The sequence below is a fragment of the Ictidomys tridecemlineatus genome, chromosome X, assembly GCF_052094955.1.
Source record: "Ictidomys tridecemlineatus isolate mIctTri1 chromosome X, mIctTri1.hap1, whole genome shotgun sequence".
NCBI classification, from domain to species: domain Eukaryota; kingdom Metazoa; phylum Chordata; class Mammalia; order Rodentia; family Sciuridae; genus Ictidomys; species Ictidomys tridecemlineatus.
The window spans coordinates 71,768,893-71,786,098 of NC_135493.1; the positions used below are offsets into that span (position 1 = coordinate 71,768,893).

Below are 17,206 nucleotides of genomic sequence, written 5' to 3' on the forward strand. Positions count from 1 at the left end.
ATTTCTCAGAATACATCCATATTATTAAATGATAAATGGCTATTTGATATAGCAGCACCTTATTTCTTGGTACGTATTTATTAGTCTGTGCTCTTCAGAGAAACAGAAATAAAATTATACACAAAGAAAGAAAGAAAAAAAGAAAGAAATATTGATCAACCAAGCCAGAAGATTTATTATACAGTATTGGAGTATGTGATATGGTGTCTTGAGAAAATCAACACCTCTGGTTATGCAGTCAAGCAGAGTTATTTCAAACATTCTCTACCTTTTTGTTCTATATTCAAGCCCTGAATGGTTAGGCAAATCTCCTTTAGTAAGAACAGGGACAGGGATTGAAATGCTAATCTCTTCTGGCCATTGCTGTTCAACCAGCTACTTGGGCATCCTGTGGCCTCATATTTTGATACATAAAATGTATCATCATACCATTGTACAGTGAAGAGTGGTAGCTCAAACAACAACTCAATCATTTTAAAAAATATCTTACAAATATGGAGAAAATGTACCTTTGTGAAACCTATTTGCTCCTTCCGGAAATTTTCCAGGGGTTTGATCAGCAAATCGCTAGCATTTTGTACCTAAAAAAGGAGAGAGAGAGAAAGCACAAAACAAGTTTTAGATTATCAAGTTTCAGATACAAGATTCCTTGTTGCTAGGGCATTTTCGTGTGAATACATCATCCTACAAAATGTCAACTGGTTTTCTGGTTTGTTGAGTTTTGTTATTCTGTTTCTACATTTTCTCTGAAAATCAAATGCTTTGGGAAGAGCTGAGAGAAAGAACATTAGGGACATTTCTCTGTAACTTTAACAGTAATCTAACCTGAGTTTTAATGAATAAATATCTAGAGTCATGTTCACATGCCCAGCAGCAGACACAGGGAACCTGATGTATAGGTGGAAAAGAGAGAAAAAACAATGGAAATAAATGGAAAGGCCAATCACACCATGTGACAACCATTTCATGGGAGGCAAATGAGTTAGAAGCAATAGCTTTAGAATAAATCATTTCCAGTCCTAAGCTGGTATGTCATAAAACCAGAGTGTTTCCTTCAGAACTTGGGGCATACGTCAGCATCAGAGAATACTGGACCTGGTCTTCATATTACATAAATAAACATGCACAGAAGCTGATAGGAATGGCTTGTTAAAATTCTACAAATATTAGCATTAATAGTTTCTGGAGATTTTAAATCATCCAATCCAGAGAGAAGTACTTGTTCTGTGAGCAAATAAAGTTATACAAACCCTTTTGTTCATAGAAATCTCTTGGCAGATGGCATCTGCCCAAGGCAACAAGTGAGGTTTGTTTTCTCAAGGACTGGCTTTTGGGATCCACTGCATTAATTTTGATCTATTATTAAAAAAGGGAAATAAGGGACTAGTTTCCTTGTTGGATGAAACCTAAAATGTCGGTAAAACAAGATGTATCTTCATAATAAAAATGAAAGATGGGGTTGGGGTGTAGCTTAGTAGTAGTATGTGATTTGCATGTGTGAGGCCCTGGGTTTTATACCTATCACCACACACACACACACACACACACACACACACACACACACACACACAAACACATAAATATAGAAAACAGAATAGAAAGTTAGTTTTGACTAGTTCTCAAAGTAAGAAGAAATTTTTAGCCTACCACCAAAATGCATGGAAAGTCAGGGCAAAGTATATATTTTATCCATATGCTGCAGGTACTTTGGGCCTGTTATATGCCTAGGATAACCTAAATGGGGAAACTTCCTAACAAACAATGTTAATCTTTATATGAGAATAACCTGGTGATCCCTGATATCTTGATCTACCACAGCTTCTAAAACTACCCTCCAGGACTGGCAGCACCTAGTGTTACAGTTTAGATCTTAAATGTCCCTCACAAGTCTTGTGGTAAAAGCTTGGGCCACAGTTTCTGGTGCTATTGGGAAATGGTGGAAGCAATAGGAGGTGGGCTCTAATTGGAGGAACTAGTGGGGTGGGGGCATATGTTTCAAGGTTTTATTTTGTCATTGTCAATTTCCATTCTTTCTCTCTGTGCTTTTGGCTGCCATAAGGTAAAAAGCTTTGCTTCAACACACCCTTATGCTATCACGTCCTGCCTTACTGCAAGCCCAGAAACAGTAATGACAGCCAGGGTTTGATCAGCAATTTCATGAGCCAAGATAAATCTTTCCTCCTCTCAGTGGATTTTCCCAGATATTTTGTTGCAGTGACAGAAATTGGATTAATACCCAGCAAATATAAAATTAAACAAGAACAAAGTCTTTGCCTTAAGGCAAGAAAGTTTTTGTTTCCTAGTCATCCATGTTTCTATGGTTGACTTTCTAAAAACACTTGTGTGCCACAAGCCTAGATTTATAAAATCACATAACCCTTCCCTACCCTTGCTGACTCTCATAAATACAAGCCACTTTTTAAATTTTTTTATTTTTTATTGATTTTATTTTTTAAATATATGACAGTAGAATGCATTACAATTCTTATTACACATATAGATGACAATTTTTCATATCTCTGGTTGTATATAAAGTATGTTGACACCAATTCATGTCTTCATACATGTACTTTGGATAATGATGTCTATCACATTCCACCATCCTTGCTAACTCCCTGCCCCCTCCCTTTTCCTCCCACCCCTCTTCCCTATCTAGAATTCATCTAATCCTCCCATGCTCCCTCTCCCTACCCCACTATGAGTCAGCCTCCTTATATCAGAGGAAACATTCTGCATTTGTTTTTTTTGGGGGGGAGGGAGGGGGATTGGCTAACTTCACTTAGCATTATCTTCTCCAACTCCATCCATTTACCTGCAAATGCCATGATTTATTCTTTCATATCTCTGTGTAATGTTCCATATGCCACATTTTTTTAAAAAATCCATTCAAGGAAACTTTCTCATTTTCATCACATCTCTTCTCATCTTCTATGAAACTGTTTTTCAGGCTCCATTTGATCCTAATCATAATATAATCTACCTCCCAGTTTGACATTACCTATAGCCCTAAGTGTGTCCATTAGAGAAAGGCAGGAAAGTTCACAAATACACACCTGTAAGACTCCTCTGTAAAGGTTTTTCTATAAAAGTCCCTTTTTCTCACAAAGTTTCACACTGATTTCTAATCCAATCAAACTTATGCTGCCAGTTCTGGCATCAAAAAGAAAAACATCCACTGGGCATGGTGGCACACACCTGTAATCCCAGCAGCTCGGGAGGCTGAGGCAGGAGGATCGTGAGTTTAAACCAGCCTCAGCAAAAGAGAGATGCTAAGCAACTCAGTGAGACCCTGTTTCTAAATAAAATACAAAATAGGGCTGAGATGTGGCTCAGTGGTCTAGTGCCCCTGAGTTCAATTCCTTGTACCTCCCCCCAAAAAGTAAAGAAAAACATCAGTGATTCTCCTTCTCTCCTTGATTGAAAACAAGAATCCTTATACTAAAAGTACTAGTCCAGACATCATACCCAACATATTTTACAGTTCCCAGGACTATGGATGATATACTATCAATTTTTGTACTCACATGACTACAATTTCAGTCATCATTGTCATAGAGTAGAAAGTCATTTTTTTCCTATTTACTATTATAGAAATCTTAAAAATCATGGCCAAAATTTCTGTTTGTTTGATTGATTTTTGGTAGCAGGGATTGAACCAGGAGCACTTAACCACTGAACCATATCTCCAGCCCCTTTGTTATATTTTATTTAGGGGCAGGTTCTCACTGAGTTGCTTAGGGCCTTGCTAAGTTGCTGAGGCTGGCTTTGAATTCATGATCCTCCTGCCTCAGCCTCCCAAGCCACTGGTATTACAGGCATGAATCAAATTGAAACAAATTCTTTGGCACACTTCCTATTGAACAATGAAGTCTTAGTCCCTTTTACCTTGCATATGAGCTGACTTGTAACTGTTTTGAAACAAAAGATTAAATTAAAAGTGATACTAGGTGATTCTGAGGCTAGGTCATAAAAGGCCATCAGTATCCACCTAGTTCTCTAGGAATACTCTTTGAGAGCCCTGACAGTATATGTAAGAAGTTCAAGTACTAATAGCTGGAGAGGTTAAAGGTAGACATTTTGGTCAATGTCTAGTGTCAGTCAAATCCATCTATCCTTGTCAAGGTACCAGACATATGAGGAAAGCCATTTTGATTCTCCATATCAACTCAGCTGCAAGGTCAATCCAACTGTGTGGAAAAACACACCTCACTGACCCCATCTGAATCTCTGAATCACAAACTCATTAAATTGTTTTAGTTTAAGCCACTGGGTTTTAGAATAAGCTATTATCCTGAAATAGATAACTAGAAACCACTTCCAATTTTACAAAGTATCATGTAAAAAGTGACCATCTGGGAAAATTCAGAAACTCTTTTAAATAAAAAGTGAGCATGCCACTTGTGAAAAGAATAGCATATACCAAACCTCTGTATGGATGCCAAGCTGTGCCTTTCCATATTCAGGAACTCCCAGGACAGCACAGTTGATGTTTTTCTTTTAATGTTCCAAGAGGGACTGTTTGCATAAACAAGTATGCAAGCAACTTGCCTTTGATATGTTTGGTCCCTGCTCAGTCTAAAAAAGTAGTAGATGATTCACTGAAATGGGAATCCATAGTTTTCTCTCAATCACATTGGTAATTCTACTCACAGCTTCCCACACCACAGATAGACACTCTAAACCTTTTCCTCTCTTTTATACTCATTTTTTTTATTATGTTATCTTCTGACAGAACATACAGTTAGGGATGTAGACAAGGCCATATTGAAGCTTGGCTCTTCTTCATTCTATTTTACCCTTAAAACCCTTAGAAATCTACCATCTACTCAAAGAAACATTTTTAAGTAAATCTGGTCTTTAATCCACTTTCTGATCACTGCCTCCATTTTATGAGCTCTCTGAGAGAAAAATTCTTAACTGCTATATCAGGGGAGAATATCCACCATGAGAAGTACCATCCTCAACACATAATTTGGGCTGGTGATGTGGCTCAGTGGTAGAACACTTGCTTCACATGCATGAAGCCCTGGGTTCAATCCCCAGGACCACAAATTTTTTTTCCTAAACACGTTAGTTTATCTCATCAGTTTCCTATCAAATATGCCCACATTTACATGAGATAAGGTCTTTAGAAGAATAGAGATGGTGGGGCCTGGGTTGTGGCTCAGTGTTAGAGCACTTGCCTAGGATGCAGGAGGTACAATGGGTTCAATCCTCATTACCACATAAAAGTAAATAAATAAAATAAAAGTATTGTGTCCATCTGCAACTAAAAAAAAAACAATTAAAAAAATAATAGAGATAGCAGCCAGTATAGTACAGCAGAATTGCTCAGGAATCTTTGATTGTTAAGAAAAAATTACTGAAAGATGGCATTGAGGTTATGCTGTTTAAAATATTAAAATAGTATGAGATTCTTTAGTTTATTTTTTTTAGAAGTCTTAAAGACAGATCTTGCATATTCCCAACAGGGCCCTCTTCAGAGTCAGAAAGGCACCTAGAAAAGCTTCCTCTTTATACAGGAAATCTGCCACACAGACACTAAAAGGTCACCTCTGAGATAATACAACCTCCCCCAGAGTACCATGAAGAACATCACAGCTGGGATGTTCTGCAATTCTTCCCACCATCATTCCTGCCACATTTTATATTTATTTATGGAAATAATGAGGCTCTGCTCATTTTCACATTCTAGGGCCATAGAACCTTTGCTGTTATTACAAGTCATTTTAGAATCTGAATTTAAAAAGGATGCACAACTTTTAAACACCTCTCATATCATACAGATTGTGGTAGAGGACTCATGGGTCCTCAGAAAAGGGAAAGGTGCCATCAAGCAATGAATTCCTGGCATGGTGTGAAAAGCTCCTATTAACCTTCACAACATTCTTGGAATTAAGTGGGAAATGGGGAGCAAACACTCAATACATGATTGAAAAAATGTAGGGAACAAAAGGGTGCACATAATTAAAGACAGAAACAAGTGAGTCAGTCATGTGGTAAAGAGCCAGCAAGAAGGGTGAGAAAAACAACATCTCAAAAGATGAATATTCTCCTTCAATATTTTAGAGTTTTGTTATTGGATAAATAAAAGAGATCACAAAACAATAAGAGCTGAAGAGCAGTACAGCTGAGCATCAAGTGGCATCTGAATGAAAATGGGGTTGAATGCCTCTGAAAACAACATGGGCAGCCATCCACAAACTCTCTGGGGAGAAGAGAATATTTAGTAGAGTTTGGATCAGCTAGGGGACCATCTATGAGGTTTCAGAGAAACCACCCACATTGGTCTCTCCTTAGTACACTTAGCCAATTTCTTAAGCTAGGAAATTTCTCAAGTCACATTTCCACATGTGGAAAATCTTAAGAATAACCAAAGATAACTAAAAATGATGCTTAAAGAATTGACAGGTTTTCCCTTTACAAACACTACATATTTACTATATCATATTGTGTACTTTATAATAACCATAAAAGGTAAGGAGAATTTCTCCCGCTATACAAATAAGAAAAAGGGGACACACATAAACAAAATGATTAGTCTGTAGTCAATAAGTAACTTAGGGGCCAAGCTAGAATTAGAGTCTAATTCTCCAATTTCCCTACATCAAAATTCTGCTTTCAAACCTGCTTCTCTAGGAGCCTAGATAAAATGGGAGCAGCATTCTGAAAAGTCAAAATCCTCTGTTGAAAAGAAAGATGGATGATTGATAAAAATTACTCTTATTATTGGAATAAATGAGTTTCATAAACTGAGATGTTAATTAAAGTTATGCCACAAGAGAAACAGAAGGTAGATCACTTTGTTATTCTCTACAGAGTTCCCACCTTACCCTCATGGTCCTAATAAAAAAGAATACTGATAAACATTGGTATTTCCATATTTAATTCCCAGTATAACCTGCATTTCTAACAATTTCCCAGGTGCTGCTGGTGCTGCCGGTCTAAATACCACACAAAGATTACTTTTTAAACTGTTAAAATAATTTGACTCAACAAAAAAAGAGGATGCTGATCCTAACGCGGGGGGGGGGGCATGGAAAAAATGGAGGAACTTTGATTGGGCAAAGGGGAGGGAGATGATATGTGGGAAGGGAGAATGGGGGTAGGAAGTATGGTGGAATGAGATGGACATAATTATCCTAGGTACATGTATGACTGAACATATGGGGCAACTCTACATCATGCACAACCAGAGAAATTAAAAGTTGTGCTGCAATTATGTCCAATAAATCAAAATGCATTCTGCTGTCATACATACCTAATTGAAATAAATTAATTTAAAAAAATGAAAGTCTCAGGTTCAAATCCAGCAAGAAATGTAAAACATCTGTATGAGGAACCTACACAACTCTGATGATATAAGTCAAACATGTTATAAGTAAATGGAGAGGTAATTCAAGTTTCTGAATATCAAGAGTCAATAGTTTTATGATACAAGATTCTTCCCAGCTTGATTTATAGATTCAATGAAATCCCTGTCAAAATGCCAGCAACTTATCTTGTAGATATGGACAAACTGATTATAAAGATTATACCTTACTTTGAGACTTACTATAAAGATAAGTAATCAAGACAATGCATTATTGGAGAAAAATAGACAAATATATCCATTCAACAGAAATACAGGTTAGAGATATAGATCCACACAAGTATAGTCAACTGATCTTTGATAAAGGAGAGAAAGTGATTAAATGGAGAAAAGACAGTCTCTCATCATTTTAACAAATGATGCTGAAACAACTGGATGTCCACATGGAAAAATGAACCTAGACCCATATATTAAACCCTTTAACAATTAACTCAAATAGATTACAGACCTAGATGTACAAGAGTTCTAGAAGATAGCAAAGGAAAACTCTGTGACCTCGTTTTCTGGTTTTCTTTTATTTTTAATGTGGTGCTAAGGATCGAACCAGAGCCTTGCATGTGCTAGTCAAGTACTCTACAACTGATCTACAACTCCAGCCCATGACATTGGTTTTGTAATGGGCATTTAGATAAAACACCAAAGGTATGCTCTATAAAAAAGTGATAAGCTGGACTTCATTAAAATTTAAAACTTCTGGGCTGGGGTTGTGGCTCAGTGGTAGAGTGCTCACCTAGCATGAATGAGGCACTAGGTTCAATCCTCAGTACCACATAAATGTAAAATAAAGATATGGTGTCCACCTATAATTAAAAAATAAATATAAAAAAATAAAAATTTCTGCTATGGAAAAGACACTATTAAGAATTAAAAGACTCAGGGCTGGGGCTGTTGCTCAGTGGTAGAGCACTTGCCTGGCATGTGTGAGGCACTGGGTTCGAGTCTCAGCACCATATATAAATAAATTAAATAATAAAGGTCCATTGCCAACTAAAAAAATACTTTAAAAAAGAATGAAAAGACTCAGTTCATTTCCCAGCAACACACACACACACACACACACACACACACACACACACACACACACACAAAGAATGAAAAGACAAGCTACAGATCAGGAGAAAAATTTCAATGAAACACAAATTGAATTAAGGACTGGCATCCAAAATACACAAAGAACTTTTTTTTTAGTACCAGGGATTAAACTCAGGGGCACTTAACCACTGAGCCACATCCCAATGCCTTTTTAAAAATTTTTTTTTAAGTTGTAGATAGACCTTTATTTTATTTATTAATATGCAGTGCTGAGAACTGTCTCCAGTGCCTCACACATGCCAGGAAGGTGTGCTACCACTAGAGACAGGGTTTCCCTGAGTTGCTTAGGGAAGGCTTTGAACTCGCAATCCTCCTGCTTCAGCCTCCCAAGCCACTGGGACAAAGAACTCTTACACTCAATAATAAACTATCAATTAAAAAACTGACAAAAGATATTTCATATACAGACAGCAATTAAGCTTATGAAAATATGTTCAATATCATTTGACATTTTAAAAAGTTACAAATTAAAAACATTGTGATACCACCACATACATTTTAGAGGGGCCAAAGTTGGAAACACTGACAACACCAAATACTCACAAGGACAGGGAACATCGCTGGTATGAATGCAAAATAATACACTTTGGAAGATGATTTTATAGTTTCTTAAAATACTAAACATATTCTTGCTATATGATTTTGCATGTGTATCCCTTAGTATTTACCCACAAGAGTTGAAAATTTATTTTTACACAAAACCTACACACTAAATGTTCATAGAAACTTTATTCATAAGGGGCAAAACATGGAAGCAACCAAGATGCTGTTCAGTGGTAGCACACCTTCCTGGCATGTGTGAGTGGGTGAATCAGCAAATATGCTATGATATATCATAAATAAAATATTATTTAATTATAAAAAGAAATTAACTATAAAGAATTCAAAGACATAAACAACCCTAAATGCGTATTGCTAACTATAAGTGTCCAATCTGAAAAGGCTACTTACTCTATAATTCCTGCTGTATCACATTCTGAAAAGGTGAAAACACAGTAATGCGTTGTGGGTGTAGTTCAGTGATAGAGCACTTAACGAGCATGTATGAGGCTCTGGGCTCCATCCCCAGTACCACCAAGGGAAAAATTGAAAAGAAAAAAAAATAAAGAAAAATATTTCCCAGGGTTTTGTCGCAGAAGAGAAAGGGAGCAGTGAACAGGTTAAGCAGGGGATATTTAGGGCTCTGAAAATATTCTGTATGGTAATATGGAGCCATGCCATTATACATTCATCAAACATATAGAATGTGCCATAAAGAGAGTAAACCTAAAAGTAAACCATGGTCTTTATTTAACAATACTGTATCCATATTGACTCATTAATTATTAAAAATGAACCACATAACCAAGACGTTAATAATAGGGGAGATGAGGGGATATATGAGATCTCTCTGTAATTTTCACTCAATTTTTCCACAAAACTTAAAGTACTCTAAAAATGGACTTTGTCTATTCATTTTACAAAATTAGTCTTTAAATATAAGGGGAGGAAAATCACTGCATAGATTTTTAATAAAAGAGTCATTAATCAAATACAAATAAACTTATGCTACTATTTCTGTTAACAGAGAAAAAGATTACTAGAAAATTCGATTAAGAACACTAAAGACTGTAATTTTATTTAACGTGTTCAAAAGTTCACTTTAAGTTCCTCTGAAAATTTTTCTCACTGAAATGAATAGGGATGGAATTTCCACATTAATTTCCCTCTGCCTAATGCCAAACTCTTGGGGGTGGGAGCTTGAGATAGAATAACAATATTTATTAATTAATTATTGTAAGAGTACCTGGAACCCTTTAAACAGCACCTGAAATAGCAGAGGGTCAATCCAACCAAAAAAGACAAAAATATCCCAATATCAGCCATGATCTCAGCTTCAGATAAGTGACCTACCATCATCATCCTTTCGTTTTCTACTTCATTGAGCAATTCAGCAAACTCCTTGAAGGATTCAGCTGGTAGGAGAGAATAAAAGACAAAGCAAATTAATCATGGTTCTTGGTAGACAAGTGGAAGAGATCTGTCCTACACAAATAGAGATCAGGGCCTTAACTTCACACAACTAGTAGAGGAAGGCATCAAATCTAAGATCGCGAGGAGAATGTCTCCAAGGCTGATTGAATGCTTCTCATTTTTTTTTCCTTTTCTCCCCAATCTCCTACTATTATGATTTCAATCTAGAAATGTCCCCCCAAAATCTCATGTTTTAGAAGCTTAATTCCCAATGCATCAAGGTTCAGAGGTAGAGCTTTTAGGCAGTGATTAGGGCTGTAACCATTTGATAGAATAATCATCTGAATGGACAACTAGGTGGTAACTATAGGCAGGTGAGGTTTAGCTGGAGGAAGTAGATCACTGGGGGCAGGATTTTGGGATTTATGGTTTGTCCCTAGAACATTTAGTCTCTCTGCTTCCCAGCTACCATGAGCTGAGCAGCTTCCCACCACCATATCTCCCACATTCTGCTTCACCTTGGGCCAGAAAAATGGAGTCAACAAACCACAGACTAAACCTCTGAAACCATGAGTGCAAAGTAAATTTTTCCTCCTCTAACTTGTACTTGTCAGGTATTTTCAACACAGAAATAAGCTGATTAATATCCCTTCAAAACTTCTTTAATATTTTATTTATTCATCATAATTCATCCTTAGGAATAGCTAGGAATTCCCTCATTTCATAGACATGCAAAAAGATGTAGGAAGGGGCAATAGGTTTGCTGTATAAAAAATGGCAGCTCTACAATCTCAACACCTGAGCTTGGGTACCTGCTCCACTAGTAACCAACCTAGAACAATTTCTCTTCATTTACCTTTTGTATGTCTTAATTTATTATTTCAGACTATATATAGAAATGGTTTGCAAAAAGATTTTGCAAAGTGTTGTGTCATTTGTCTTTATTTTAGAAGCACTGTGGTGAAGTAAAAAACACATTTGACTTATTAGCTGTGTAACATTAGAAAAGTTACTTAATCTCTCTGAGATCCATTTTATTTATCTAGAAATAATTCTTGTCTCATAGGGTTGCTATGATGGTTAAATGACATAACACATATATAGTTTCCCAACACACATAGTAACCATTCAATAAATGTTAGTTCTGCTCCTTGTTGGGTCTAAAGCAGTGATACTAGACAATGGTTCATTAGAATCACTTGGGGAGCTTAAAAAATATCAATGTCATGCCCTTTTCTACACAAGTTAAACCCAGATTCACCTCTAAAGGAAAATAGTCAACTGTTTTCCTATATTTATGCTACACTCTGACACCAATGTGTGGGGTTTTCCCTAACATTAAGCAATTCTCAAGCTCTCCAGAAACCAAATGTGTGTCCTAAAATTCAATTATGATACTTATTACCCAGAGTAAGTGCCAACACAACAGCTAAAGGTCTCATCCCCTGAAAACTGCCCCCTCCATTTTCCATGTCAGTCACAAGTTCTAGGACATGAACTGTATACTTCTGACCAACCAGCTATAAATTGGAGGGTTTCATAAACCCCTCCTTGAATTTGATAACCTCCTGGAATGGTTCATTGAACTCAGCAAAATACTAATACAAGCTTGTATTTTAAAGGATACAACTCAGGAACCACCAAACGGAACACATGCATAAGGCAAGGTATGTGGGGTGCACAGTCCCTTCTTCCTAGAAGTGCCACCTCCCAGAATTCCCATGTGTTCATCATTTTGGAATCTCCCAAAACCCCATTGTTTAGTGTTGCTACAGGGGGATTATTATTCATGTCTGACTGGTTGAAGCACAGTCATTTTCCAGGCCCCGTTCCGTCCCTGGATGCTGGAGAGTGGGGTTTAAAGATCTAACCCCTCTAGCCACATGGTTCCTCTGGCAAATCAACCTCCATACTGCAAGAGTCATCTCATCAACATAAACTCAGGAGTGGCTGAAGAAGATTCTGAATATCAAGACAGTTGTCTGACCTCTAGCACTCAGGAAATTCCAAGGGTTTAGGGTCTTTATGGAGGAATCAGTGACAAAGACCAAATATATGCTTATTATACCACAATATCACAACCTGCTAAGTACCAGAATCTTACAGGACTAAACACAACACAATTGCAGGAGGGAACACCCAGGTTTCAAATTGGATATAAAGCTTAACCACCTAGGAGTATATTATTATATTAACACAAAACAATAAAAATGAATGAACAAAACAGTGATAATGAAATCTTGACTATGTTCTCATGGTACAGACAATACTGAGATTCAACTTCTCTCCTGTTCCCTTTCTGCTTTATTTTTGCTATATTTACCCACCTGACCCTGGCCTAATTTTATCAGATTTTAGACATTAGGTCCAAAATCACATGCAACAAGGTAATGCTAGTTCCACAGTAAAAGGGGCAAGTTGTATAGTATTATAAAACCATTCACATAATGCTTCAAACCTTTAGCAATACCTACTATTTGCAGCCATCCAGCCTGCAATCATACAACTTTAGTGATGGTAGTAGTAATCAGCTTGAAGCAGTGTGCACAGGACTATGCCAGTTTTAAAACTAAAAGCTCCACATTCCAGAAAAACTGACAGACTCAGTTTGTCTGGGACTGTTAATCCTCCAAGTAACAAAGCACATGCTTTTTCGTAAGGTAGGTCATTCCATATATTCAGGATGTCTCTATTAAAAACTCTTTCCTTAATAGTAAGCCCAAATCCATCTCTCTGCATTCTAGTTCATATCTACCCAGGTACCTGAAGAAAGATTTTACAGAATTGTAGATAAAGACACACTTTAGAAAAAAAACAATTAGATGGGTAGTAGATGATGAGGATTCTATTTTAGGAGACATCACAGAGAAAGAGGAGGGGCATACATTTTAGAGAGAAATAGATCTAGATTGACAACCTAATTCTATCATCTTCTTGCTGTGTGACATTGGATAAATGATTTGAGCTTCAATTTCCTCACCTGTCAAAAAGACATAATCATACCTGTGCAAGGGTGTTGCTGTAAGAACAAAATTAGTGGTAACTGTGGAGTGTCATTACCTAGTAAACAATACATATTACCCCTTCCGCCCCTCCCCAACCTTCTACCCTTCTAGAGCCAATGTGTGTTCTCTCTCTCTCTCTCTCTCTCTCTCTCTCTCTCTCTCTCTCTCTCACACACACACACACACACACACACACACACACACACTAAGTTAAGCTAAGCAGAACTAAGATAAATAGTCTTTAGTGCCTTTAAGGATCCTTTAAATTCTCCAACTTCCTCCAAATAACATGAAGTATAACACCAAATGGTATTTTAAATACAGAGAACATATGGAAAGCCTAGAAAAACAAATGTGTCCAAGTTAATATTTTTAATTTAAAAAAGCCTTTAAATAGATTTCCCTTCCTATAAGAACTGGAAAACTAGTTCAGCATTCCTGGTATCAAGGAAACTATATTCAGAGCCAATAGAGGACACAACATAATGACATCTCTTTCTTCTTAGGATTAAGTTGTGACATATACTATGGAACATGTGGAAGTTACCTTACAAAATACCACAAATTCATTCAAGGTTCACCCTTAGCATAGAGAAGATAAATACTTTACTCAGAAAGAGTCAATAGGAAAAAATGGAAATGTTCATTGATCTCTTGTCCCCAAACACTTATTGCTACAAAAGAAGTCAGAGAGATTGTTGTTGTTGTTAATGTTCATCCATTTTGAGTAAGTTTTGCATATGGTATGAGGTAGAAATCCAAATTCTTCCTTTCACATGTGTTACCCAGTTGCCCTGGCACTATTTGCAGAACATTTTTTTTCCTCAACTGATCTTAGGACTCTTGTCAAATTCAACTGGCCATAAGTTACAGGATTATTTCTGAACACTTCACTCTATCCCATTGATCTCTATATCTGGCTTTACGCCAGTAACGCATTATCATAATAACAGCACCTGCATACTGAGTTTTAAAATGAGGAAGTATGAATTATCCAACTTTATTCTTTTTTCAAGATGGTTTGGCTATTCTGGGTCCCTGGAACTTCCATATGAATTTTACTATAACTTTGAAAATTTCTGGGGAAAAAACTAGCTATGTCTCTCCCAAAGAATATTCCATGTGCACTTGAAAATAACATATTCTTCTTAGGTAGAGTATTCTGCAGGAGTATTCTTCTTCCCCAAGATTTGTTGTTCTTGACATTGCAGATAGCTTAGTGACTTCATAGACTAATATTATACACTGTATATTCATTGGTATATGAAGCTACTGAAGTTTCTGATCAGTTAAACTTTATGGTTAGCAAATAATTAATAATTAGACAGATATTTTTAAATGGTTTGAACCAATAAGTCTGTGAACCTGCTTGAGGGGTTCAGTACTTTGAGGTATGCCTTCAACACTTAGGCAGTTATAACTCTGCCTTAGCCATCAGATCTTTCTTATGAAGAGTATCAAAGTCAGCCAGAATTGTGAGATTAGAGTCTTCTCAGTTATTTTCTAGACAGGTACACATGTTAGGTGTGTGATCTTTTGGATTTCAAGGACAGATCGCAGATTTTCAAAGCTCTCTAAGGCTACTTTATTATTCACTTTTTTTCCTTTTAGATTTATTGTTGAGCTCCCTCTTTGCAATTTTATTCTTTTTGTTCCCTGTGGAAGCAGCAGTACTGCACAATCACTGCTGATTATTTAGAGAAATTCCTTGAAGAAAAAAAAATTGAAATGAGCAATCTGTGAGTCAGTTCAAATAATACAAGCCCTCTGAGTGATATTTCCCTGCTTTAAGGGAAATTCAAACCCATTCTGCCTTCTCCAATGGCTGCCAGAATTGTGGTTTTCACACTTTCCTTGATTGTGCAGCTGCGAGTTTTCAAAGCTACTGTGGAACAGAAAAAAAGGCAATGGGAATATAGCAAGATAAAATACCACAAAACTCACCTTTCTCCCAATTATTTAGTCATTTTCTTCAATAAACATGCCTTTTATTTTTGCAATATTTTGATCAATTCCACAGTTATTAAAAAGTTGAGTCTGAAAATATTTACCTGTGTTTTTATCACTTTTATGGAAGGCTGGATTTTGAGAGGTAATTTCTCTACCAGTCCTACTGAGGTAACCTGGTCAGAGCTTTTTGATCCTTATTTTCAATTTCCAAGAGCTTCAGTAATCATTGAATCAATTTAAAATTAAGTTATAGAATAAAAAATCATGTTCATTGTTCTCTGCCTGGCATCCAAGAGGCCCTATAAGTTTATTTATTTGTTGAACAGAATATGTCAAAAGTCTACTGAGGTATATGACACCACATAAGAACTACTTAAGAAAGTCATGATATCTTCTTCATTCTGGTCACTTACTATCTAAAGATCTTGTAGTTTTACAGATATGCTATCTTACTCCAACTACCACATTTTTTAACGAGAAAACCACAGTTCAGAGGTTGTAACTTGCTTGTCCCAGGTCACAAAACTAGCTCCATAGTTAATAGGGAAATTCATTTCAATGCTCTCTCCAGTTTTAAGATAACAAAGAGTTGCTGGACACAGCCAAACCATCCATGTCACATCCTTTTTTCTGTCTATCCATTTGCTCCACAAATAGTGTTTTCTTTCCCTAAATGTTCTGACATTCATTCTTTTTTTGATTCTGTCTACAGTGAATTGGAAATTGTTTCAAGAGAAAAAGCAAAACGTTTGAACAACATTTATTTCTGACTTGAGAGTCATGAGGTTTTATCAGTTGATATATTTTTAACCAAATGTCATGGATAATTACAGCACCTTCTGAGAGCCAAGCTTACAAATGGTTCTCTATAGTTAATTGAAAGGAAATAAAAGCTTTATTGAGGAGATCAGACTTTGCATTAGAGTGCCATAGGAGAGAATAGTTACAAAAGAGAAAGGAGAAATGGTATGGCTCTTGCCCTCTCTTTATATTAGAATGATGTTAACTAAAAAAAAATATCTAAGAAAAGGAAGAAAACAGGTCTATACAACCACTGCCAACATCACCATCAACAACAACATCCCCTGACCCCCACCACCACCCGCAAAGCATAGCTTACAAAACCAAATCTAACATACTTCAATAATATCTAGCAGTTTCAGAACATTAAAAGGAGATACAGGCAAGAGTTAACTATCCCTAGAAAATTTCAAGGGAAAAATAGCAAGAAGTTAAAGAAGTGAGAAGGTAAAGTCACTATGCTATATGCTTCTCAGGTATTATACTACTCATCATGATTTAATTGATGAGAAAATTGAGGTTCAGCAAGGTCAAGTAAATTGTCTACACTGTTTTCCAAAATAAAGTAAATTTCTTCTTTTGGAGGGTGGGGGTACCGAGTATTAAACCTAGGGGGACTTAACCATTTAGACACATCCCCAACCCTTTTCTATATTTTATTTTAAGATAGGATCTCACTGAGTTGTTTAGGGCCTCACTACATTGCTAAGGCTGGCTCTGAACTTGCAATCCTGCCTCAGCCTCCTGAGCCACTGGAATTACAGCCATGCACCACTGGGCCTAGAATATTATAAATTTCTGATGAAACCTGACAATATGGGTCAAAAGGCTTACAATTATTTATACTTTTTTAACTAATAAATTTATTTCCGGGAAGTCATGCCTAAAAAATAATTCTGATGACAAGAGGATAAAAATTTATGTCCAAGGTAGGCATTCAACATTATTAATCCTAATGAATAATTTTTAAAAATTAAATGTATAATGATTGAGTACCTCCACTTAATGGACTAATATTATAGCTAGTAAAGAG

The 17,206-nt window shown here is 36.4% G+C and overlaps 1 protein-coding gene across 1 annotated transcript in view; it reads right to left on the minus strand.

Moving 5' to 3' along the window:
- Positions 1-17,206, minus strand: part of Ophn1 (oligophrenin 1) — a 383,470-nt gene that overhangs the window by 236,340 nt on the left and 129,924 nt on the right. Inside the window, exons 4-5 of the mRNA XM_040282142.2 lie at positions 10,358-10,419; positions 510-581 (exon numbers count right to left, since the gene is read on the minus strand). Coding sequence (XP_040138076.1) covers positions 510-581; positions 10,358-10,419 — 134 coding nt within the window. The remainder of the gene's footprint in view (positions 1-509; positions 582-10,357; positions 10,420-17,206) is intronic.